Below are 26,906 nucleotides of genomic sequence, written 5' to 3'. Positions count from 1 at the left end.
TAACAAGGAAAAAGTTAAAACTGTGCCAAAAACAGGAAAGACTGACGAGCATCAGTGATTCAATTAATAACCAGATGGAAGAAGAGCTCAGAAGCTGGTGACCATAGAGGATGAGGCCCAATAACCAACGAGACAAATGGTCCTTTACTGCACCCCAAAAGCTTAATTAGACCAATGTTTAATGAAGGAGTTGGTCTCAATTCTCCATCCCTTCAAGCATATGAATTCTACTCATTATAATAAAGCTATACTCATTTTAATAAAATGCTAGTGAGAAAATATATATTAACATGTTTTTAATGATCCCAATGAACCAAGTCAGTAATCCTAATGATAAGACAATTGGCCATACATTTACGGCTGTGCAAAAACTTAAGAACAACATATTTGTGAGAAAGGCAAGTTTCTAGAATTAAAATTTATATAAAAGACAGGGACTGAACAGTGCCATGATATGACAAAACAAAACACAAACAAACATTTTTATTACAACAACAACAAAAAGTCTCAACCTGATAATAAATAACAAGTAGCCTGACTTTGATTCATCTTAGACACATACAAAGCACTGTTTCCTGATCAAGGATCAGGTCTTTGACCCTAGACTTGCAACCTCATTTAGTAATCTGGGGTCTCAGAGGATCACGAAAATCATAGAAGGAATAATATCAAAACAAATAAGAAAAGATATCAAATCCATGATATGGGCCCTTCTAAATCACTTTTGGTATAATGAATGAATAAGCTTGGGATCATCATTCAGGAATATGTTAATCTATTCTTGAAGGTGTTAGATGTGTCTAAAAACAACCAGGCATACTAAATGTATGACATCAATGTAGATGAAGGGAATTGAAATAATCACCTTTGTATCAGTATTTAATACTCAAGACCTGGTTTAAATTTAGTGTAAATAGTGATGAGAGTTTTCTCTGTGCACAAAAGCCCTTTCAATATTAAAGAACTTACCAAGCTAGTCCAGGCTGGTGCTGCCTTCCCTCATCTGATGGTCCTCAGTGAGAACTCTCCACTTTACTGGGAGATAGGTGGTCAGGGCTGGTTCTCTGTCTCAGCAGCCCTTCTGAGCAGGACTCTCTTCCACTCTTGCTGTCACACCTGGTCCTGGAACTGGATGGCCAGCAAGAGAGCATGGTAGAGGAGGGAGAGCCTTCTCATGCACCACCCAGGAGGCGAGGCTTTCTGGCAGCAGGAACCAGAACGGGTAGTGGAGAGACCTCAGATGCTGAATACAAGGACATCTTTTGGGAAGATAAAGTCACTCTACAAAGTCCGTAAACTTAGGCCAGGTTGGCGTACAGGTGAAAGGGAAGGATTTTCCAGGTCTCACCTGGTTGCCTAAAAGTCACCGTGATGCTCCTCTATTTAACTGCTTTACTCAGAGCCAAAACTGACTGGTTGTTTGGTCTCTGCCCTTTCTTTTTGATGTGTTCTGCTTTTTGTTTTTTGGGTGTTTTGTTTTGTTCTGTTTTGTTTGAGATGGAGTCTTCCTCTGTCGCCCAGGCTGGAGTGCAGTGGCATGATCTTGGTTGACCGCAACCTCCACTTCCCAGATTCAAGTGATTCTTCTGCCATACCCTCCTGAGTAGCTAGAATTAGAGGCAAGTGCCAATGCACACAGCTCATTTTCGTATTTTTATTAGAGATTGGGTTTTACCATATTGGCCAGGCTGGTGTCGAACTCCTAACCTTGAATGATGTCCCCACTTCGGCCTCCTAAAGTGCTGGGATTACAGGCATGAGCCACTGTGCTGGGTCAATGGGTTCTGTTTTCATAAGAATCTTGAATAGTATCTCCTGTTCCTCATCAGCCTTTATGTAAACATCAGCTACAAAGTGGGGGTTTGTTAGAGGCTCCACTGCTCCATTCAGAGCAGCTACAGTATAAACAACTCTAGGTTTTCCAGGCAGATCTCTTCAACGTCCCATTTTCCCTTGAAGCTAAGACTCTTGTCTTATATTAGCACAGTGATCAGGGGATATGAATAACTTCCAAGGAGTAGGACTCCAAGGTCATGGGGAAGAATACCCTACTCTCTGCTATGAGTAAAACTTACAGTAAGAAACAAAATAAATGTTTCCTTGGGCCCAAAGCTATTACATTGAGCATCAAGTCTCTGGTCAGGAGGAGAGCAGGTTATGCAAAAACCAAGATAAACAGAAGATGTTCTTCACCCTTCCTTCAGGCAATGGGAGGCTTTTTCTAACTGTTAATGGAAATTCTTGGCTCAGCATGGACCTAAACAAAAAGGCCTGATACAAGGCACGTCACTCTCATTTCAACTGTGTCCTGCATATATCTCCTCGTCTTTTCATCCCACACATCCTCATTCTCATGTCCCAACCCCAGTCAGTCTAACTGCAGATCTTCCTGTTCTCTGCTGCAGAAAATTCAGGTGACCACACAAATCAAGCGTCTACCTAAACTGTGTGTCTTGGTCAGGGATCTCCAGAGAAACAGAACCAAAATAGTGTGTATGTATAGAGAGATTCTTTTCAAGGAAATGCCTCATGTGACTAAGGAGCTAGAAAATCAAAAATCTCCAGGATGGGCCATCATACTGGAGGCCCAGGGAAGAGTCAAACTTGCAGTTCAAGTCTGGAGCCTGTCTGCTGGCAGAATTCTTTCTTGCCCAGGGAAGGTCAACCTTTTCCCTTTTCAAGCCTTCAGCGGATTGGATGAGGACCACCGACATTAAACAAGACAATCTACTTCACGGAAAGTCCACCATCTTAAATCTTAATCACATCCAATAAGACACCCTTACACAAACACCCAGAATCATGTATGACCAAATATCTGGTCCACTGCAAACCAACCAAGTTGACACATAAAATTAACCATCACACTGGACCTTCAGTTTTACTGAGCAATCTTCTAAGTCTCTGTATTTCAGTCTTGTTCCAGTTCTTTAGAAGGACTTCAACAATATCCTAGTTCTATCATATTCTATATCATGTTTTTCATAGATTAAATGCTTGAAACTGTCTTTTTTTTTTGTTTTTTTTTTTTTTTTTACAAGACAGACTCTCACTCTGTTACACAGGCTGGAGTACAGTGGTGTGACCTAGCCAACTCCAACCTCTGCCTCTCAGGTTTAAGCAATTCTCATGCCTTGGCCTCCCAAGTAGGTGGTACTACAGGCATATGCCACCACGCCCAGCTAATTTTTTATACTTGTAGCAGTAACAGGGTTTCACCATGTTGTCCAGGATGGTATCAAACTCCCAATCTCAGGTGATGCACTCACCTTGGCCTCCCAAACTGCTGGGATTACAGGTTTGAGCCCCCACACCCAGCCTTGCTTCTGAAGCTTTTGATTCATCTTACATCTATGTGTAAAAGTAATCTGATAGTGGTTTTGCTTGTATTTATTTTGATAAACTTCTATAATTATGTAATTGGTATTACTATAATTTGAGTATATCCTCCAAAAGTTCATGTTGAAATGAATCCTCAATATAACACTATTAAAACGTGGGGTCTTTAAGAGCTGATGGGGTCTTGAGGGCTCTATGCCCCCAAATGGATTAACACATTCATGAACTAACATGTTAGTAGATTGTCACAAGAGTGAGTCTGCTGTGAGTCTGTTGTAAAAGCCAGTTCCTCTCAGTGTGTCCAGACTCACCATGTGATGCCCTGTACCACTGAGGACTGCAGAGACTCCGTATCAGCAAGAAGGCCCTCACCAGATGCAGCCTCTAAACCTCAGACTTACCAGCCTTCAGAGTTGTAAGAAAAAAGTGTATTTTCTTTATAAGTTACCCAGTCTTAGGTATTCAGTGATGGAAACTATATATATATATATGACAGCTACCATCTTAGAATCAAGGAAATATGGCAATATTGGTTAATATCCAGTCATTGCCGCCATTGTGTTAGGCATCACACCAATTCCTTTCCCTACTACACATGAGGTAGGAAAGAGACAATTATCTAGATTTGAGAGCTGAAGAAATGGAGGCCTGGCACATGGAAACTCATCCTTTCATCTTCGGTACACCTGATGTTGCATAAGAAACAATAGTAAACAGAAAATGAAGACCTCCCCCGATGGACAAAGGAGCCAGTGACCAATCCTAAGAACATGGCAATGTTCAATAATTCAAAACAGCAGTTTTTAGGAAACTCAGCAAACTTTGTGATGACACAGAAAAGTAATTCAGAAATGTATCAGAAAAATTTAGCAAGGAGATCAATATAGTTTTCTAAAAATCAAACAGAAATCCTGGAACTGAGAAATAAACTCCCTGGCAGAAAACTATCAGACTCTCAATAACAGAATTGATCAAGTAAAAAAAATTCAGTAAGCTCAATGCAGGTTATTTGAAATACAAAGTAAGAGCAGAAAAAAAGGGAAAAAGAATGAAGAATACCAAGTAAATATAGAAAGTACCTCCAAAGAGCAAATCTAAAAGTCATTGACCTTCCAAAGGGAGCTGAGAGAGGGCAAGGGCTAAAAAACTTAAAGAAATAATAAGAAAGAAAACTTTCCCAATGTAGAGGAAGATATAAATATCTAGGTACAGGAAGGTCAAAGATCATCAAACAGATTCAACACAAAGAAGACTATCATAAGGCACGTAGTCATTAAACTCTCAAAGGACAAAGAGAGGATTCTAAAAGCAGCAAGAAGAAACAAGCAAATTACACGTAAAGGGGCTCCAATTCTTCTGGCTACAAACTTCTCAGTGGAAATCCTACAGACCAACAAGGAGAGGGATGATATGCTCAAAGTGCTGGGGGGTAGCTTGAGGAAAAAATCTTCCCACCAAGAATACTGTACCCAGCAAAGCTATCTTTCATATACTGAGTAGAAATAAAATTGTGCCTGACAAACAAAAACTGAGGAAATTCATTACCAGACCTGTCTGTCTTAATACAAAATTAGAAAAGGAAATTCTTTAGTCTTTAAGAAAAGGATGCCAACATGCCATAAGAAAACATCTGAAGGTATAAAACTAATTGGTAAAAGTAAGTACACAGACAATTTTAGAATACTGTAATACTATCATTGTGGTATGTAGATCTCTCATGTCTCTAGTATGAATACTTAAAGACAAATCTATCGAAAATAATGAAATAATTTTTTAAGAGATAGGCAATATAAAAAGACATACATTGAGATCAAAAAAGTCTAAATGTTGACGTGGACGGAGTTAAAGTACAGAGTTTTTTAGGTTTTTCTCTCTTTGTTAGTTTCTTCTACTTTCTTTTTGATCAAAGTTAAATTTTCCTTTGTTCAAAATAACTTTTTATACACACTTCATAATCTCCATAGTAACCCCAGAGCAAAAGCCTATAATGCATACACTTCCTTTTTGTTTTTTGAGACAGAGTCTCACTCTGTCACCCAGGCTGGAGTGCAGCGGCATGATCTCAGCTCACTGCAAGCTCCACCTCCCACGTTCTGGCCATTCTCCTGCCTCAGCCTCCTAAGCTGCTGGAAATACAGGTGTCTGCCGCCACCCCCGGCTAATTTTTTGTATTTTTAGTAGAGACGGGGTATCACCGTGTTAGCCAGCATAGTCTTGATCTCCTGAACTCGTGATCCACCAGCCTAGGTCTCCCAAAGTGGTGTGATTACAGGCGTGAGCCACCACGCCCAGCCTGGAATATACTTTTTTAAAAGCAAAGAAGTAAAGCACTACCAGAGAAAATCATTTAACTGCTAAGGAGGAAAGGTATAAAAGAAGAAAGAAAAGGAAGAGATGAGTTACAAAACAACCAGAAAACAAGTAACAAAATGGCAATAGTAAGTTCTTACTTATCAATAATAACATTAAATATAAACTAAATTCTTCAATTTATAGACAAACATTGGCTGAATGGATTGAAAATCAACATCCAACTATATGCTCCCTACAAGAAAATTACTTCATCTATAAAGACACAGATAGATTGAAAATGAAGGAATGAAAAAAGATATTCCATGCAAATGGAAACCAAAAGAGAGCAAATGTAGCCATATTTCTATCAGACAAAATAGAATTCGAGTCAAAAATTATAAGAAGAAGCAAACAAGATCATTACATAATGATATAGTGGTCAATTTAGCAAAAGGTTATAAAAATTTAAAGAGCTTTCAAATGCAAATATTAATGGATCTAAAGAGATAAGCTGCAATACAATAATAGTAGAAAACTCCAACAACTCACTTTCAGTAAAGAACTGATCATTTCAACAGAAAATTAACAAAACCAAACATCAGAGTTAAACTACACTCTAGCCCAAATGGACCTAACTGACATTGACAGAATATTTCATCCAACTGATGCAGACTATATTCTTCTCATCAGCACATGGAACATTTCTCCAGAACAGATCGTATGTTAGTCCACAAAACAACTCTCAACAAATTTTTGAGCCAAAACTGTATCAAGTATATCAAAATTATATCAAGTATTCTGACCACAGTGGAATACAATTTGTAATCAATGATAAGAGGAACTTTGGTAACTGTACAGACACATGGAATTAAACAACATGTTCCTGAATGACCAATGGGTCAATAAAAAAGTAAGAAGGAAATTTAAAGATTGCTTGAAACAAATGAAATTAGAAACAGAACATAACAAAATCTATATTCAAGCCATACCTACTCTTAGGTGGTCACTAGTAAAATGACACAAAGAGTTTGAGTGGGACAGAGACATTGCAGACTTCAAAGAAAGGGACAGAATTTCAAGTGGGTTTTCACCATTCTTGACCAAAAGATCTCAAGGGCCAGACACTGCTGTGACCACGAACACCAACCGCAAATGCCCAGAGCCCAGGAGAAGGGAGCAGGTGTTTCCCACGTCCACCCCATGAGATTCTGAGGAGGTCTCAGCCCCAGAATGAGGCTCTGTCTGTCTGAAGAGGTGGTTCAGGTGTCCAGGCACCTCACTGAAACACTGCACAGCTGGGGAACCCAACACAGATTCCAGGGAGGACACAGGCATTCTGACAGACAAATGATCCCACCCTTCCCCTTGTTTAGATGGTGAAGGAAACACACAGAACTTCAGATTGTGAAGGCCAGTAGCCTCCCTTGGTTTCTAGTAACCACCACTGCTTCAAAGTCCTGAGGTCCCTGAACTAACATTCCATATTGTTCCAATTGTGGGCTGGGTCAGGTTGACTCTATCCACAGGGCATCTGCATTTCACCCAGAAATACACCTGGCTCATTTCCCAGACCTGGGGTCTCTCCTAAAATTTCACTTTGTCACTGACATCTTTCCTGATTTCTCAATTTTAAATTGCAGCAACTTTCCTGAGCAGTCTCCATCCCACTTGTTCTCTTTATTTTTAACTGTAGAATTGTAACGGTCTCATAATCTGTACACTTCACTTACTCTCTGTAACATTTCCCTCCCTACTCTAGAAGGGAAGTTGCATGTTTCGCTCATTACTGGAGCACAGTGTTCACATGACTGCCTAGCCCATAGTAAGAGATCAATAAATTAATTATGATAAAATTATTTATATTCAATATCACTTAATGATATAAAATTAGATCATTATTACTAAACTGCATAGGAAAAAATGAAAACTACAGCAGCAATGCAGTCCATATATCAGGTTTCTGTGACAGCATGGGGGAAAAAAAGCCAATTAAAAACATTGAAGGCTGAAATACAGAAAAATATCCTTGGGAAAATGTGGCTTCATGAAGCAATAGGAGTTTAGAAGAAAGAAATAGACTATTTTGGTTTTGAGTGCAGGAAAATGCTTCATAGTGAAACACAGAGGTATTTAAAACGTGGTAGATTAAAAGAAGGGGTAGAGTACAATGTTCAGTGGAGAGAATAATATCAGGGCAAGAAATATGCAAGGTCAGGTCGACCTCCACTGAATTCAGAGGAATGGATGTTGCCACAGAGAAGGATGGAGTAGAATTCAGGCTCATGTGCTGAGAAGCATGCATCAATCCAAGGAAAAGGGTCAGAAGAGGATGGAGCCTCCCTGCTCCTCTGTGTGGATAAAGGCACACTGGGAGCACCACATGTGGCTTCTGCTACTGTAGTCTAGGGTGGGCAATGACTGCTCCAAACTCTAGGATAGAGAATTCAGGGAGAGGTGTCAGGGTCTCCAAACAACCAGGGCAATTTGCTCGGCCTCAAGTAACACCCAGAACTGTTCACAGGGATGCACAAACACTCTACGTTCACTGATGATATACAAGAGATTTTCTACCTTGAACCACTCGTGTGGCAGAACAATGAATAACGAATAAGTCAGATGCCTCATCCCTATAAATGTAATTACCCAAGAGGGCAGCAGCCCTGTCTCTGTGGGAGGATGGGAGCCTCACTCCAACAAGCACAAATGAGCAAACGCAGATGGCCCAATCACACTAGCCAACTTCCCTCCTAACGACCTCCAGAACCATCCTTCTAGCTCCCCCCAAGGCTTAAATTCTCCTGCCTTTGGCTTGAGGTAAGTTGAGTCCAAGGGCTCTTCCTATTACAACGTTTGGACTCCTATTGCAACAGTCTTCAATAAACGTTTCCTTGACATTTCTCGGAAATCTTCCTGAAATTTTTCTTTTACAAGAAAACTATAGAGTTGTTTTTTCTGTATCTCTGTTTGTTCTGAACTCTGTTTACAAACAAAACCAGAATGTAAGAGATAAGAAAAGTACTCATTTCCTTTTCTGAAGTTCTATATTTCTTCCTTTGCCACTAAAAGCCAAATAACTCATAAATATAAAAAGTAAGGGAAAGAGTTCCTCTAATATTTCCTGGCAGATCACCCTCCCAACCTCTCAGTGCTTTGTCCTCCTGGATGACAGTGAGAGTGATCCCCCTTCCTCTTTGCCCCAGCCCTCCACCCATGGCCACCCACTTACTCCTGCCACCACCTGGAATTCTTCCAGCTCTGAACATCAGCTATGAAGGCCCCCATCCCTGACTCACCCGCTGTCCTTCCAGCCTCTCTCGTAGCCATCCCTCCTTCCCTGCTGATTAACATCAACAAGGCTCTTCTCCTGCCGGCCTGTGCATGGGAATCGCCAGGGAGCCTGAGGCTAAAGCTGCCCCCGGGACACCTGTCATCTGCTCTCATCTCCTGTCCTTGTGCACGGCCCTGTCTTTGCCTCTCAGGTTCCCTGAGTTTGGTATTTTTGATGTTTTTCAGACATCTTAGTGGGGTCTTGAATTCAAACGTCAAACCATGACAAGCTGAGTTAACATTTTGATTCCTATATCTTGGAATTGAGGGGGAATTCTGACTTCAGGAAATACTTGATTTAAGGACTCAAAGCATGAGTCACATTGTTGTCTTCCCATTTATTTTTCTTGGTCTTACTTTGGGCTCTCTCCGCAGGTGACAGCCATGTGAATCATGGTCATCTCTCTGTGACCTTCGTAGCTGATCTCCTGGAGAAAATCCCTACTTCCTTCCCATTGTTCCAGCCAACACCCAAGTCCCATGGCCGACTCTGAATCTGTCACTGAGGTTGGAGGTTGGCACCACACCTGGGTCCCATACTGCCCCTGCTCCCCAAGGAAGAATTTAAACTAAGAACACTTGACGGGGGATTGGTAAGTCACTGGAAAAGTAAGGGAGGACAGAGTGGGTCTGTGTCCAACAAAGAAATGGCTCCAGGCTGGGCGTGGTGGCTCATGCCTGTAATCTCAGCACTTTGGGAGGCCGAAGTGGGCGGATCACTTGAGGTCAGGAGTTTGAGACCAGCCTGGCCAACATAGTGAAACCCCATCTCTACTAAAAATACAAAATTTAGCCAAGCATGGTGGTGTGTGCCTGTAATCCCAGCTACTCGGGAGGCTGAGGCAAGAGAACCGCTTGAACCTGGGAGGCAGAGGTTGTAGTGAACCGAGATGGCACCATTGCACTCCAGCCTGGGGGACAGAGCAGGGTTCCCTCTCAACAACAACCACCACGAAAAAAAAAAGAAGAAGAAGAATTTGCTGGAATCACCTGGGATAGGATGGAGACAATGCCTGGCTGTGACCTCAGCACAGACTGAGAGCCTGCTGGGGCTCTGGGCTGCCGAGTCCTGACCGCAGTCTATGGAAGAGGCAAGGATGGGAGCATGGCCACGAGGCAGACAGAGCAGCGTCCCAACAGATGGTTCCCAGTCCTGCAGCCAAGAATGGGAGGGAAGGAGAGCACAAGACTGGGTTGGAGCAGAGGAGGCCACCCCTCCAGCGACAGCAGCCATCAGTGACTCTGAGCCAGCTGGACGGTCTCTGTTCTCCCTGAGCTCCCCAAATCGCTCTGGGTGCTGCATGGAAAGCCACCACCTGGGCCAGGCCACACATCTGCGGCAGGGCTACTGCACCCACTCTCCCTCTTCCTGGACAGTGCCTAGGTTTCTGCAGGACACACTCATGGCCCCTCCAGCACTGTTGTAAAGATTCTGGGCATCAATTGGTCCTCAGTGGGCTGACAAAGGCCCCTTGCAGTTAAAAACCAAATCCTCACCACTAGTGTGCCAGCCACTTTGCGGCAGGCCTTCCATGTACTGGGACATCGTGTCTTTGGAGACAGCTATACCCCACTTGTCCATTCTGCTTAGGCCCACCAATATCATCACTCAGAAGCCCTTCACATCCATTGGGGCCACAGCAGGATACAGTCTGTAGCTGGCCCAGCAGGTGATCTCTCCAGGCCATGACTGGGTCCCAGGTTCTGAGTTTCATGGGGAGGCCCTCACTACCGCACATCACAACTCTCAGAGCCTCTGGACAAAGCACACTAGTCCTGGCCATGGGCTTCTGCATGTGTAGTCTTCCAGGGGAGGTAACTCCTTATGCCCTGGGTGGTGCAGGTATTCTCTTTTCGTGGCATGTCTTCACTTTCTCCTTTAGAAACACACGTATCATTGATTCAGATGCAGGCTCCCCTCTTAGGGTGTCACAACACTGGGGTGGGTTAAGGGAGTCTCATTTAGTTCATCATCCCCAAGCCACCAGCCTCCTCAAGCAGCACGTTGGCCTCTTAAAGTCATGGTTATTAATGTCTCTGGATGTGCTACGGAAACCCAACGCACCAAGGTCCTTCCAAGGGCCATCACTTTTTAAATTCTCAACCCGATGGCCACCATCGCTTCATCACAGTTGGGCTAGACCCACTGTGCTGCCCACCTTGGTGATCACAGAAGAGTTAGCTTCTTTTTCCCTTAGAGATAACATCATTTACATGTTCTCCAATAATGAGACCTCCCCACACCATCACAGGACATCCACCATCTCAACGTCAAACATTTACTGAACAATGAATTGTGGATGGGTAGTAAACTATGATCTTCTGAGGACTGACGCCCCAGGCCCACTGGCACCCAGCAGGGCCACGAGGCTTTTGCTAGACCACACCTCTCCATTTGACAAGCAACTTCTGGCACAAGCTCCCGTTTTTACCGGTTTTAAAGGTTAGCTAATATTTCCCACTTACTCCTCCTGGCAGGAAGTAGGGATTATTGCTCCAGAACCCACCGAGGGTGCAGTCAGAGGCAGCAAATGAGGAGAAGAAGCCTTCAAACTACAAACAACAACTATATCAGGCAAAGACCATATGGAAGTGCCATCACCAAACGTGGCCATGGGGGAGAAAGGCTCCAAGGAAAAGTGGGTGTAAGCTGACCCCATAATCTGTGTCTATATGGAAGCACTGGGCAGAAGTCCTGAGTGACAAGATGTCAGTGTTCTCCATGATTGGCCTTGTGTGGTATCTCATGTACATGTGGCTTGTAGGGTAGCTGTTAAACCCAGGCCTTGCAGCCTAGAGAGCTGCTGGGAACAGGACAGCCCTAGTCAGAATTTGTACCCCAGGCTGGAAAACTGGGGAATTCCAGTTTGGATGGTCTCGATCTCTTGACCTCATGATCCACCCGCCTCACCCTCCCAAAGTGTTGGGATTACAGGTGTGAGCCACTGCGCCCGGCCAGCATCATTCTGAACGTAACCAAGAACTATGGCATTTTATTCATAATAAAGACGTGCCTAAGTTATGTGAACTACATGAGCTCCTCCAACCCCAAGTCAAAATCTTAGAATCCATGCTAGGCTTTACTCACATCTCTTCATTCTGCAACTGATGGTCACATAATGAAGTGACAAGGTAAACTGTTATTTACACAGTATAGAATATTAGCAGTCACACCTGCCACAGACAGATCATCACCATTATACATTATACATCTCCAATGAGTCCTGCCCTTGGGTGTTAGATCTAAACAAGACCAAGACAGGAACCAGCTCAGCCCTCTGCCTAGGCAGCCATGAGCAGGTGGTGGGCATATGAACACTGGACTCGAATTGGAAAGACCTCAGAGGCCATTTAAAATGACACACTGCATGGCTGACACGTGTGTGACAACAACAGAGCTAAGAACTTCAATGCCCTTACCCTTTTTATTCCTCAGACAATCCTGTGAGGTAGGTGCTATTGTTATATAATAACGGTTACCCTTATTCCTCTTTACAAAATGTGGAAACAGAGGCACAGAGAAGTTATGCCACTTGCTCAGTGTCTCAGTGTCAGCACACGAGTGACATAGGATGCCCCCAGAGCTGTGCTCTTGCAATTGGTGTCCAGCAGCCTCTGAACAAGTGAGGAAGGTTCATCCAATAGTGCAAAACTGGGCTGTAGGTGCCCACAAGGAGGAGCCAGAGGTGCTCATGGTCATGAAGGCCCCTATCTCTCTCCATCTCCCATCTGCTTGCCTCTTACCAGCAATAAATATGGTCATGTCTAAGCATCATTTGTCCCCTGGAATATCCTGGAATACAAAACCTCTAGTATACAACCAGATTCTGTTGCTATCTTACTTTCTTCCAGGCCAATTCCCTTGCGCCCTACTTTCTTAACACAGTTAATTCCTATGTTAAATAATTAACTCATCCATCAGGGGAATACATGCCTTCTAAGAGTGAATGTCCATATTATGGGTGAAAACCCTCTTTTTGTCCTGGCCCTGAGTAACCTGGACAAGTAGACCTTTCTACCCTGAGGTCCAGCTCCTCAGGGTAGAAAGTGCAGCATCGACATCTCTATGAAAATGACCAGGACAATAGAAACAAAAAGGTAAGAAAAACAAGTAAAGAAAAAAATAAGGCAAAGAAAAGGGGGGACTATATGGCCCAAATACATTGAGTTTACTGTGAAAATTCATTTTTGGAGATAGAGAGAAAATAAAGCACAAGGTAAAGAGACTGAATTGTTCGTTTCCAGGTTTTCAAATGGAATCTTGCCCTGATCTGGGTCTCAATTAACAAAGCACAAGGACAGCTGAGCCTGTAGCAGGTGTCGCTGAGGATACAGGTCCCAGAGTGATGCCCAGTGGCAACAGGTGGGTCTGCAACTGCAGGTGCCCCTCACCTGGTGACCTTGAGGAGGAGGGAGCAGCATATTGGGCACAGTGCTGGGTTTCAGGGTACAGGAAATCAGATCAGAGCAGCCCAGAGGAGGACTGTGTCTGCTCATGGAAAACATACCTCGCAGATTCCATTAGCGCAGAATAAAGAGATCATAACTGGCCACCTGTCGGCCATTTAAGATCTGGTTCTTCCTTTCATGCTCTCTGTCATTTCTATCACACAGTCCCCTCTCCCTGCACACAGGCACTCAGACTCAGAGACATGCACATGCACACGTACAACACATACATCCCCAGTTTCCACCTCCCAACACACTCCCCTCACCACACGGGCATACATACATATCAACATACAAGCATACGCACAGGTGCACACACACCCTGAAGTGCAGACTCCAAACTCTAATAGATCTGGTTTAGTCTCTGAGCCTGAAGCTGCTCATACTGACATGCACAGGCCGTAAAACCAAATTTTTGCACCCAAAACCTCTTGGAGAGAGTCTATGGCCCCCAATTTAGAGTTGAAAGATAGAGGCCATGAGAGGTGAAGTCATTCACTAATGATCCCACAGTTAGTTGACAACACCACTGAGACCACAGCTCCCAACAGAGAGCACATTGGCCTGCTGTCTTATGTGAAGCCCATAATGCAGTTTTCATTCCTGCAAAGGGGACACCTACATCTGGGTCCTCTTTCCCAAGTTGCTCCAGGGCTAGGACCTGGTGCACTTTCTCCAAGAGGATTCAGAGAAGGACAAGAGTCCTCAGGGCTGTCAGCCTCCTATAGGTCAATATCTCTCAAGGGACCGAAGGATTTTGAGGACCAATGGCAGTGAAAAGACCCCAGCTCTGTGCTATCTGGAGGAAGCAGCATCCCAGGGCAATGAGCTACCCCAAACCCGTGTGGCTGTGGGATAGCGGCATCCTTTGGGTTGATAGTTCAGACCTTTGACAGTCCTACAATCCAGCGGCTGCACTGATACACCTGCTCTTCATGTTCATGAAGGCCCCTATCATTCCTCCTGTCTCCCATCTGCTTGACTGTTACCAGTAATAAACACACTTCTAAGCATTATTTGTTCCCTAGAATATCCTAGAATACAAAACCCTATTATAAATCCAGACTCTGTTGTTATCTGAAGTATTTTCTTTCAGGCCAATTTCCTTGCCCTCTACTTTTTAGCGCAGTTAAATTAATTTTTATGTTAAATAATTAAATCATCGATCGGGGGTACATGCCTTCTAAGAGTGAATGTCCATATTATGGATGCAAATCCTGTTTTTATCCCAGCCCTAAGTATAGGAGAGGCAAGATTAGACTCAGAATAAAGGAAAAGAAAAACAGTTTTTCAGGTTTTATTTTAAATGACAGCAGGTTTGAAGTCAAGAGGACAATAGATAATGGGCACCTTGCTACAGTTAAAGAAACGAAGGAAAGGGAAAGGCATTTTATCTAAATAATTATTTACAAACACATTAGGAAACTAAAAATATTTTCCATAATGTCAGTGGAGTTTTCTCATCTTCCTTTCTTTCTTACTTGCTTTCTTTCTTTCTTTCTTTCTTTCTTTTCTTTCTTTCTCTCTCTCCCTTCCTTCCTTCCTTCCTTCTTTCTCACCCACCCTCCCTCTTTCCTTCCTTCCTTCCTTCCTTCCTTCCTTCCTTCCTTCCTTCCTTCCTTCCTTTCTTTTTGACAGAGTCTTGCTCTGTTGCCCAGGCTGGACTGCTGTGGTGCAATCTCAGCTCACTGCAACCTCTGCCTACCAGGTTCAAGTGATTCTCGTGTCTCAGCCTCCAGAGTAGCTGGGACTATAGGCACCCGCTGCCACATCCAGCTAATTTTTGTATTTTTAGTAGAGACGGAGATTTATCAAGTTGGCAAGGCTGTTCTCAACCTCCTAACTTCAAATCATCTGCCTACCTTGGCCTCTCAAAGTGTTGGGATTACAGGCATGAGCCACTGTGCCCAGCCCAGGGGAGTTCTCTAGAAATACTTTTGCCAGAAATAATAAGAAACTTGATTGGCAACAGAGTTGTGTCCAAGGCTGAGCAATGGGCTGCCGACGGGGGCCTGGTCCTGGGAAGATGGGCCACTGGGCATCTTCTGGCTTGGCCAGTGCTCAGCTCGGCTGTCTGAGCATACCACGGTACCTGGACAGTGGTTTTTAAACCACCCATTTCTCTTTCCAGATTTTCTGCTCACCCAGTTAATTTCGGGGTCAGAGAAGGATGAAGGGACACTGAAGATACCAATTTTCCCAATTAATAAGGACTCTGGGTGATCAAAAACATGACAGAACTCACGGAGAAAGGTTAGAACCGGAATAAAAATGTTCCAAATTGTTTCTTCAGTCATTTCTAGAGATTCAGAGAGACAATGCCAGAGAGATGTAGGCTGGGAAGCAATCATGGAATGCTATCTGCAAACTCAGCAATATCCAGTGAGAAACAGAGCAGCAGTACAAATACAGATGGTTTAAAACCTGGTGCAAAATGGCCACCAGGGTATAACAAGGGCCATGAAAGCTGGAATCACCGATACAGGAAATTAGTCCCTCCCAGTCTCCCTGTTAATTCACGAATTCAAATTGATATTATAGATATTACAGATCTGATTCAGATCCTCTCATTTTCATAAGGTAGAATAAGTGGGAGATACACTCTATTAGTTTCTCTGCAAAGAAAGAAAAAATGGATTAACTCTCTGCTCCACTGGGACCCAGGTCTGACCCCAGAGAGTCATCCAGAGAGTACCAGGGACCATCTTCAGAAAACAAGAGGCATTTGATCCCCACATTTATTGAATGAAAGCACTGTTGCTTTTCCTGTCTGAATATATAAAAGTAAATACTCAAGCAGAAGGGAAACAGGATAGTAGTGTCCTTATCATCATTAACAGCTTGGATCAAGAAGAGGCATTAAGCACACAGACTCACTCTGTGATGAAAGGCAGGAGAAAGAGGAGCATCAAAGAGATCTTGAGGGCGAAGGCAGCCCCTTCCCCTCCCAACCACTTGCCCACCTCCTCTCACTGCAGCTTCTGTCTCAGGCCTTCTCCCAGCAGAGCTATAAATCCAGGCTCACTCCTCACTCTCCACACAACCACACCTGCTCTCCCTCCTCCAGGTGACCCCAGCCATGAGGACCCTCACCATCCTTGCTGCCATTCTCCTGGTGGCCCTGCAGGCCCAGGCTGAGTCACTCCAGGAAAGAGCTGATGAGGCTGCAACCCAGGAGCAGCCTGCGGAAGACGACCAGGACCTTGCTGTCTCCTTTGAAGAAAATGGGCTCTCTACTCTTAAAGCCTCAGGTAGGAGACATCAATCTTGCAGATCTGCAAAATCTAGAACAAAAGGATTGGAGACAGGCTCTGGTATCAAGTGTGGAAAAGTCTACCTCACTTGAGTGACTTTACTTAATCTTCCTGGACCTTGATTTTCTCATCTCTGAATTAATCAGTGAGAACCGAACACATCTAAAAGATTTTCTTTCTTCTAAGACTTTTAGTTTCAAGATATTTCTGTGAAATTTGTTACTTTTAAGATATAAAGAGCTACACTGACTAGTTATTTGCAGGTCTGAATGGGTAGACTTGGTTATGGAGAGAATATTTTACTTTGTCCATTGGTAAAGCTTTTAGAACCTAGAGAGGAACCTATGGATGTGTTTCAATGTAGGCTAATGGGCTTCATTAAATCTTTCTACAATACATACTTAGATCCAAACATCATATTGTGTCTCATACATATACACAATTATTATTTGTCAATTAAAATAAGTACATAAGTAAAATGTTTTAAAAAAAAAAAGGGGGGGGGAGAGAGAGAATGAAGAATTTGAATTTGGGAGGTCTTCAAAGACTCCTTGAGGACCAAAGTATTTGGGTCCATGACATGAGCGTGCACAATGCAGCATCTCAGAAACGGATGCAGGTGCATAAGGGAGCCTTGTTAGGACATGCAGATCATACATGGAGGTCAAGATTAGGGGTATGGATTAAGCAGAATAAAGAGTAGGTAACCAGGGGGTTGAGAGGTATATGGTTTTACCAGGGAGCAGGTAATAAACATGTCCTGAATAGACTCAGATGGGGAAAGAACTATGATCTTGCATGACTAACACATAACTAGTACGATTTCTTGTCATTTATGACAAAGACATGAATTTTCTCCATCCTAACATGACTGATACAGTGTCTCTTATTTAGACTATCTCAGTTAGTCTGGCTCTGCCTGTCCTTTTCCCCACCTCCCTCGCTGTGCCTGATTCTCTCTTCTTTCCACAGGTTCTCAGGCAAGAATGATCTGCCTTTGCCGAATCGGCCGTTGTTCCTGGCGTGAGGCCCACTTCGGAAGTTGCACTAAAATGGGCCAATTCGCCAAAATCTGCTGTCGCCGAGCTTCCTAGATAAAACCAAAACAGTGCAAGATTCAATCCAAGGTCCTGAAAAAGAAAAAACACTTCACTCTGTGTACCTTGAGTCTTTCTAAATTTTTCTCTCCAAAATAAAGTTCAAGCATTCAACTTAGTGTGTTTGACCTTTTAAATTTTCTTTTCTTTTTCTTTTTTTCCCTTTTGCTTTTTTATATGGTGGATTGTACGGTTCCTTTGTATAGACAATTCTGATCCACATTAAGTTAACTGGTCTTTGCATTCCAATAATGCACTATTTGAGCATCATAGAGCAATAATGAAATAGCAAAAATGAATAAAATTGGGTTTGTTGCTGTTGTTGTTGTTTGAGACAGTGTCTCACTTGGCCACCCGAGCTGGAATACAATGGTGCAATCTCTGCTCACTGCAGCCTTAACCTCCTGTGCTCGAATGATCCTCCCACCTCAGCCTCTTGAGTAGCTGGGACTACAGGCATGTGCCACCACACCCTGCTAATGTTTTGTACTTTTTGGAGAGACAGGGTTTCACCATGTTGCCCAGATTGGTCTTGAACTCCTGAGCTTAAGTGATCTGTCCTCCTCAGCCTCCCATAGTGCTAGGATTTCATGCTTGAGCCACCATGCCTGACAGGATTTAAGTGTTAATTGGAATAGTTTGAAACTTAAAGGTTCAGTGCATTCCTAATGATACTCAAACAATAGAAGTTTACAATGAGAGGCAAAAAGTGGTTGTTGGCTCAAAGGAAAGATAGATCTGATGTGCTATGTTCACTTGTCCTTTAATTTTGAAAAGTGGGAAAGCATTGCTATACATAATTTTTGAAATTCTAAGCAGATGTGTTAAATACATATGCTATACATTAAGCTTTATTTCACTCTATTTTGGTAAGTGATATATAACTGTATCAACAAGATAGAATAAAATAAGGTTTAACAAGGAAAAAGTTAAAACTGTGCCAAAAACAGGAAAGACTGACGAGCATCAGTGATTCAATTAATAACCAGATGGAAGAAGAGCTCAGAAGCTGGTGACCATAGAGGATGAGGCCCAATAACCAACGAGACAAATGGTCCTTTACTGGTCCCCAAAAGCTTAATTAGACCAATGTTTAATGAAGGAGTTGGTCTCAATTCTCCATCCCTTCAAGCATATGAATTCTACTCATTATAATAAAGTTATACTCATTTTAATAAAATGCTAGTGAGAAAATATATGTTAATATGTTTTTAATGATGCCAATGAACCAAGTCAATAATCCTAATGATAAGACAATTGACCATACACTTACGGCTGTGCAAAAACTTAAGAACAACATATTTGTGAGAAAGGCAAGTTTCTAGAATTAAAATTTATATAAAAGACAGGGACTGAACAGTGCCATGATATGACAAAACAAAACACAAACAAACATTTTTATTACAACAACAACAAAAAGTCTCAACCTGATAATAAATAACAAGTAGCCTGACTTTGATTCATCTTAGACACATACAAAGCACTGTTTCCTGATCAAGGATCAGCTGTTTGACCCTAGACTTGCAACCTCATTTAGTAATCTGGGGTCTCAGAAGATCACGAAAATCATAGGAAGGAATAATAACAAAACAAATAAGAAAAGATATCAAATCCATGATATGGGCCCTTCTATATCACTTTTGGTATAATGAATGAATAAGCTTGGGATTGAAAGAAATCAGGCACTTTCCTCAGCCCCGGGCTCAACACAAAGCACATTCCTCAGCCCCGGGCTCAACACAAAGCACATTCCTCAGCTCGGGGCTTAACACAAACAGGCCCAGTACAAACACATCCCACCATATATCTCTCAATTTCCTGAGCCCAGTACAAACACATCCCACCATATATCTCTCAATTTCCTGAGCCCAGTATAAACACCACCTGGAAAAGTCCCCGATAAGGACACAGCCGTTTGTGGGTTTACTGAAAGCGCGGGAACCAATAGAAAACTGCTAAATGTATAACTTAAAATGTAAACCAATTGTAATGCTGTAACCAAAAGAATTCCCATGTTCCTCTGTAACTTTACGTATCTTATTTACATCGCGCTATAAAAAGCAAGCACTCGCATTGTTTGGGGCACTCTTGTATGCTGTAGAATGGAGGGACGAAGTTCGAATTTGCAGTAAAAGATCCTTGCCGCTTGGCTTTGACTCTGGACTCTGGTGGTCTTCTTTGGGGAACAAACGGTCTGGGTATAACAGGATCATCATTCAGGAATATGTTTATCTATTCTTGAAGGTGTTAGATGTGTCTAAAAACAACCAGGCATACTAAATGTATGACATCAATGTAGATGAAGGGAATTGAAATAATCACCTTTGTATCAGTATTTAATACTCAAGACCTGGTATAAATTTAGTGTAAATAGTGATGAGATTTTTCTCTGTGCACAAAAGCCCTTTCAATATTAAAGAACTTACCAAGCTAGTCCAGGCTGGTGCTGCCTTCCCTCATCTGATGGTCCTTAGTGAGAACTCTCCACTATACTGGGAGATAGGTGGTCGGGGCTGGTTCTCTGCCTCAGCAACCCTTCTGAGCAGGACTTTCTTCCACTCTTGCTGTCACACCTGGTCCTGGAACTGGATGGCCAGCAAGAGAGCACGGTAGAGGAGGGAGAGCCTTCTCATGCACCATCCAAGAGGCGAGGCTTTCTGGCAGCAGGAATCAGAACGGGTAGTGAAGAGACCTCAGATGCTGAATACAATGACATCTTTTGGGAAGATAAAGTCACTCTACAAAGTCTGTGAACTTAGGCCAGGTTGGCCTATAGGTGAAAGGGAAGGATTTTCCAGGTCTCACCTGGTTGCCTAAAAGTCACCGTGATGCTCCTCTATTTAACTGCTTTACTCACAGCCAAAACTGACTGGTTGTTTGGTCTCTGCCCTTTCTTTTTGATGTGTTCTGCTTTTTGTTTTTTGGGTGTTTTGTTTTGTTTTGTTTTGGTTGAGATGCAGTCTTCCTCTGTTGCCCAGGCTGGAGTGCAGTGGCACGATCTTGGTTCACCACAACCTCCACTTCCCAGGTTCAAGTGATTCTTCTGCCATACCCTCCCAAGTAGCTAGGATTACAGGCAAGTGCCAATGCGCCCAGTTCATTTTCGTATTTTTATTAGAGATTGGGTTTCACTGTTATGCCCAGACTGTTTGTTCCCCAAAGAAGACCACCAGAGTCCAGAGTTAAAGCCAAGCGGCAAGGATCTTTACTACAAGTTCGAACCTGGTCCCTCCTTTACACAGTATACAAGAGGGCCCCGAACAATGCGAGCGTTTGCTTTTTATAGCCCGAAAGTTGCAGGGGAACAAAGAAATTCTTTTGGCTCCTGCGCTTTCAGTAACCTTGAATGGCTGTCTCCTTATCGGAGACTTTCCAGGTGGTGTTTGTACTGGGCTCAGGGAGTTTGAGAGATATATGGTGGTGGGATGGGAGGATGGGATGTGTTTGTGCTAGGCTCAGGGAGTTTTGAGCCCGGGGCTGAGGAATGTGCCCAGCTCCTTTCATCACCATATTGGCCAGGCTAGTGTCGAACTCCTAACCTTGAATGATGTCCCTTCTTCGGCCTCCTAAAGTGCTGGGATTACAGGCATGAGCCACTGTGCTGGGTCAATGGGTTCTGTTTTTATAAGAATCTTGAATAGTATCTCCTGTTCCTCATCAGCCTTTATGTAAACATCAGCTACAAAGTGGGGGTTTGTTAGAGGCTCTGCTGCTCCATTCAGAGCAGCTACAGTATAAACAACTCTAGGTTTTCCAGGCAGATCTCTTCAACGTCCCATTTTGCCTTGAAGCTAAGACTCTTGTCTTATATTAGCACAGTGATCAGGGGATATGAATAACTTCCAAGGAGTAGGACTCCAAGGTCATGGGGAAGAATACCCTACTCTCTGCTATGAGTAAAACTTACAGTAAGAAACAAAATAAATGTTTCCTCGGGCCCAAAGCTATTACATTGAGCATCAAGTCTCTGGTCAGGAGGAGAGCAGGTTATGCAAAAACCAAGATAAACAGAAGATGTTCTTCACCCTTCCTTCAGGCAATGGGAGGCTTTTTCTAACTGTTAATGGAAATTCTTGGCTCAGCATGGACCTAAACAAAAAGGCCTGATACAAGGCACGTCACTCTCATTTCAACTGTGTCCTGCATGTATCTCCTCGTGTTTCCATCCCACACATCCTCATTCTCATGTCCCAACCCCAGTCAGTCTAACTGCAGATCTTCCTGTTCTCTGCTGCAGAAAATTCAGGTGACCACACAAATCAAGCGTCTACCTAAACTGTGTGTCTTGGTCAGGGATCTCCAGAGAAACAGAACCAAAATAGTGTGTATGTATAGAGAGATTCTTTTCAAGGAAATGCCTCATGTGACTAAGGAGCTAGAAAATCAAAAATCTCCAGGATGGGCCATCATACTGGAGGCTCGGGGAAGAGTCAAACTTGCAGTTCAAGTCTGGAGCCTGTCTGCTGGCAGAATTCTTTCTTGCCCAGGGAAGGTCAACCTTTTCCCTTTTCAAGCCTTCAGCGGATTGGATGAGGACCACTGACATTAAACAAGACGATCTACTTCACGGAAAGTCCACCAACTTAAATCTTAATCACATCCAATAAGACACCCTTACATAAATACCCAGAATCATGTATGACCAAATATCTGGTCCACTGCAAACCAACCAAGTTGACACATAAAATTAACCATCACACTGGTCCTTCAGTTTTACTAAGCAACCTTCTAAGTCTCTGTATTTCAGTCTTGTTCCAGTTCTTTAGAAGGACTTCAACAATATCTTAGTTCTATCATATTCTATATCATGTTTTTCATAGATTAAATGCTTGAAACTGTCTCTTTTTTTGTTTTTTTGTTTTTAACAAGACAGACTCTCACTCTGTTACCCAGGCTGGAGTACAGTGCTGTGATCTCAGCCAACTCCAACCTCTGCCTCTCAGGTTTAAGCGATTCTCATGCCTTGGCCTCCCAAGTAGCTGATACTACAGGCATATGCAACCATGCTCAGCTAATTTTTTATACTTGTAGCAGTAACAGGGTTTCACCATGTTGTCCAGGATGGTATCAAACTCCCAATCTCAGGTGATGCACTCACCTTGGCCTCCCAAATGCTGGGATTACAGGTTTGAGCCCCCACACCCAGCCTTGCTTCTGAAGCTTTTGATCCATCTTACATCTATGTGTAAAAGTAATCTGATAGTGGTTTTGCTTGTATTTATTTTGATAAACTTCTATAATTATGTAATTGTTATTACTATAATTTGAGTATATCCTCCAAAAGTTCATGTTGAAATGAATCCTCAATATAACACTATTAAAATGTGGGGTCTTTAAGAGCTGATGGGGTCTTGAGGGCTCTATGCCCCCAAATGGATTAACCTATTCATGAACTAACATGTTAGTAGATTGTCACAAGAGTGAGTCTGCTGTGAGTCTGTTGTAAAAGCCAGTTCCTCTCAGTGTGTCCAGACTCACCATGTGATGCCCTGTACCACTGAGGACTGCAGAGACTCCGTATCAGCAAGAAGGCCCTCACCAGATGCAGCCTCTAAACCTCAGACTTACCAGCCTTCAGAGTTGTAAGAAAAAAGTGTATTTTCTTTATAAGTTACCCAGTCTTAGGTATTCAGTGATGGAAACTATATATATATATATATATGAATGACAGCTACCATCTTAGAATCAAGGAAATATGGCAATATTGGTTAATATCCAGTCATTGCCGCCATTGTGTTAGGCATCACACCAATTCCTTTCCCTACTACACATGAGGTAGGAAAGAGACAATTATCTAGATTTGAGAGGTGAAGAAATGGACACCTGGTACATGGAAACCCATCCTTTCATCTTCGGTACACCTGATGTTGCATAAGAAACAATAGTAAACAGAAAATGAAGACCTCCCCCAATGGACAAAGGAGCCAGTGACCAATCCTAAGAACATGGCAGTGTTCAATAATTCAAAACAGCAGTTTTTAGGAAACTCAGCAAACATTGTGATGACACAGAAAAGTAATTCAGAAATGTATCAGAAAAATTTAGCAAGGATATCAATATAGTTTTCTAAAAATCAAACAGAAATCCTGGAACTGAGAAATAAACTCCCTGGCAGAAAACTATCAGACTCTCAATAACAGAATTGATCAAGTAAAAAAAATTCAGTAAGCTCAATGCAGATTATTTGAAATACAAAGTAAGAGCAGAAAAAAAGGGAAAAAGAATGAAGAATATCAATTAAATATAGAAAGTACCTCAAAAGAGCAAATCTAAAAGTCATTGACCTTCCAAAGGGAGCTGAGAGAGGGCAAGGGCTACAAAACTTAAATAAATAATAAGAAAGAAAACTTTCCAAATGTAGAGGAAGATATAAATATCTAGGTACAGGAAGGTCAAAGATCATCAAACAGATTCAACACAAAGAAGACTATCATAAGGCATGTAGTCATTAAACTCTCAAAGGACAAAGAGAGGATTCTAAAAGCAGCAAGAAGAAACAAGCAAATTACACGTAAAGGGGCTTCAATTCTTCTGGCTACAAACTTCTCAGTGGAAATCCTACAGACCAACAAGGAGAGGGATGATATGCTCAAAGTGCTGAGGGGTAGCTTGAGGAAAAAACTTCCCACCAAGAATACTGTACCCAGCAAAGCTATCTTTCATATACTGAGTAGAAATAAAATTGTGCCTGACAAACAAAAACTGAGGAAATTCATTACCAGACCTGTCTGTCTTAATACAAAATTAGAAAAGGAAATTCTTTAGTCTTTAAGAAAAGGATGCCAACATGCCATAAGAAAACATCTGAAGGTATAAAACTAATTGGTAAAAGTAAGTACACAGACAATTTTAGAATACTGTAATACTATCATTGTGGTATGTAGATCTCTCATATCTCTAGTATGAAGACTTAAAGGCAAATCTATCGAAAATAATGAAATAATTTGTTAAGAGATAGGCAATATAAAAAGACATACATTGAGACCAAAAAAAGTCTAAATGTTGACGTGGAGGGATTTAAATTACAGAGTTTTTTAGGTTTTTCTCTCTTTGTTAGTTTCTTCTACTTTCTTGTGATCAAAGTTAAATTGTCATTTGTCCAAAATAACTTCTTATACACATTTAATAATCTCCATAGTAACCCCAGAGCAAAAGCCTATAATGCATACACTTCTTTTTTGCTTTTTGAGACAGAGTCTCACTCTGTCACGCAGGCGGGAGTGCAGCGGCATGATCTCAGCTCACTGCAAGCTCCACCTCCCACGTTCTGGCCATTCTCCTGCCTCAGGCTCCCAAGCAACTGGAACTACAGGTATCTGCCACCACCCCCGGCTAATTTTTTGTATTTTTAGTAGAGACGGGGTATCACCGTGTTAGCCAGCATAGTCTTGATCTCCTGAACTCGTGATCCACCAACCTTGTTCTCCCAATGTGGTGTGATTACAGGCGTGAGCCACCACGCCCAGCATGGAATATACTTTTTTAAAAGCAAAGAAGTAAAGCACTACCAGAGAAAATCATTTAACTGCTAAGGAAGAAAGTTATAAAAGAAGAAAGAAAAGGAAGAGATGAGTTACAAAACAACCAGAAAACAAGTAACAAAATGGCAATAGTAAGTTCTTACTTATCAATAATAACATTAAATATAAACTAAATTCTTCAATTTATAGACATACATTGGCTGAATGGATTGAAAATCAAGATCCAACTATATGCTCCCTACAAGAAAATTACTTCATCTATAAAGACACAGATAGATTGAAAGTGAAGGAATGAAAAAAAATACTCCATGCAAATGGAAACCAAAAGAGAGCAAATGTAGCCATATTTCTATCAGACAAAATAGAATTCGAGTCAAAAATTATAAGAAGAAGCAAACAAGATCATTACATAATGATATAGTGGTCAATTTAGCAAAAGGTTATAAAAATTTAAAGAGCTTTCAAATGCAAATATTAATGGATCTAAAGAGATAAGCTGCAATACAATAATAGTAGAAAACTCCAACAACTCACTTTCAGTAAAGAACTGATCATTTCAACAGAAAATTAACAAAACCAAACATCAGAGTTAAACTACACTCTAGCCCAAATGGACCTAACTGACATTGACAGAATATATCATCCCACTGATGCAGACTATATTCTTCTCATCAGCACATGGAACATTCTCCAGAACACATCGTATGTTAGTCCACAAAACAACTCTCAACAAATTTTTGAGCCAAAACTGTATCAGGTATATCAAAATTATATCAAGTATTCTGACCACAGTGGAATACAATTTGTAATCAATGATAAGAGGAACTTTGGTAACTGTACAGACACATGGAATTAAACAACATGTTCCTGAATGACCAATGGGTCAATAAAAAGTAAGAAGGAAATTTAAAGATTGCTTGAAACAAATGAAATTAGAAACAGAACATAACAAAATCTATATTCAAGCCATACCTACTCTTAGGTGGTCACTAGTAAAATGACACAAAGAGTTTGAGTGGGACAGAGACATTGCAGACTTCAAAGAAAGGGACAGAATTTCAAGTGGGTTTTCACCATTCTTGACCAAAACATCTCAAGGGCCAGACACTGCTGTGACCACCAACACCAACCGCAAATGCCCAGAGCCCAGGAGAAGGGAGCAGGTGTTTCCCACGTCCACCCCATGAGATTCTGAGGAGGTCTCAGCCCCAGAATGAGGCTCTGTCTGTCTGAAGAGGCGGTTCAGGTGTCCAGGCACCTCACTGAAACACTGCACAGCTGGGGAACCCAACACAGATTCCAGGGAGGACACAGGCATTCTGACAGACAAATGATCCCACCCTTCCCCTTGTTTAGATGGTGAAGGAAACACACAGAACTTCAGATTGTGAAGGCCAGGAGCCTCCCTTGGTTTCTAGTAACCGCCCCTACTTCAGAGTCCTGAGGTCCCTGAACTAACGTTCCATATTGTTCCAAATTGTGGGCTGGGTCACGCTGACTCCACCCAGAGGGCATCTGCATTTCACCCAGAAGTACACCTGGCTCATTTCCCAGACCTGGGGTCTCTCCTAAAATTTCACTTTGTCACTGACATCTTTCCTGATTTCTCAATTTTAAATTGCAGCAACTTTCCTGAGCAATCTCCATCCCACTTGTTCTCTTTATTT

At 42.3% G+C, this 26,906-nt stretch overlaps 1 protein-coding gene and 1 long non-coding RNA gene across 5 annotated transcripts in view; one reads left to right on the top strand and one right to left on the bottom strand.

The window, feature by feature from the left end:
• Window positions 1-26,906, bottom strand: part of LOC102115048 (uncharacterized) — a 275,169-nt gene that overhangs the window by 50,249 nt on the left and 198,014 nt on the right. The window lies entirely within an intron of this gene.
• Window positions 16,391-17,755, top strand: LOC102118641 (neutrophil defensin 6). Its single transcript, XM_005562547.4, has 2 exons — window positions 16,391-16,658; window positions 17,634-17,755. The coding sequence occupies exons 1-2, from the start codon at window positions 16,487-16,489 to the stop codon at window positions 17,753-17,755; spliced, it is 294 nt and encodes a 97-aa protein (XP_005562604.3). The 5' UTR covers window positions 16,391-16,486.

This window comes from Macaca fascicularis, chromosome 8 (genome assembly GCF_037993035.2).
Source record: "Macaca fascicularis isolate 582-1 chromosome 8, T2T-MFA8v1.1".
Lineage (NCBI taxonomy): Eukaryota > Metazoa > Chordata > Mammalia > Primates > Cercopithecidae > Macaca > Macaca fascicularis.
Note: the sequence above shows the minus strand (reverse complement) of the source record. Positions and strands in the feature narration are given on the sequence as shown.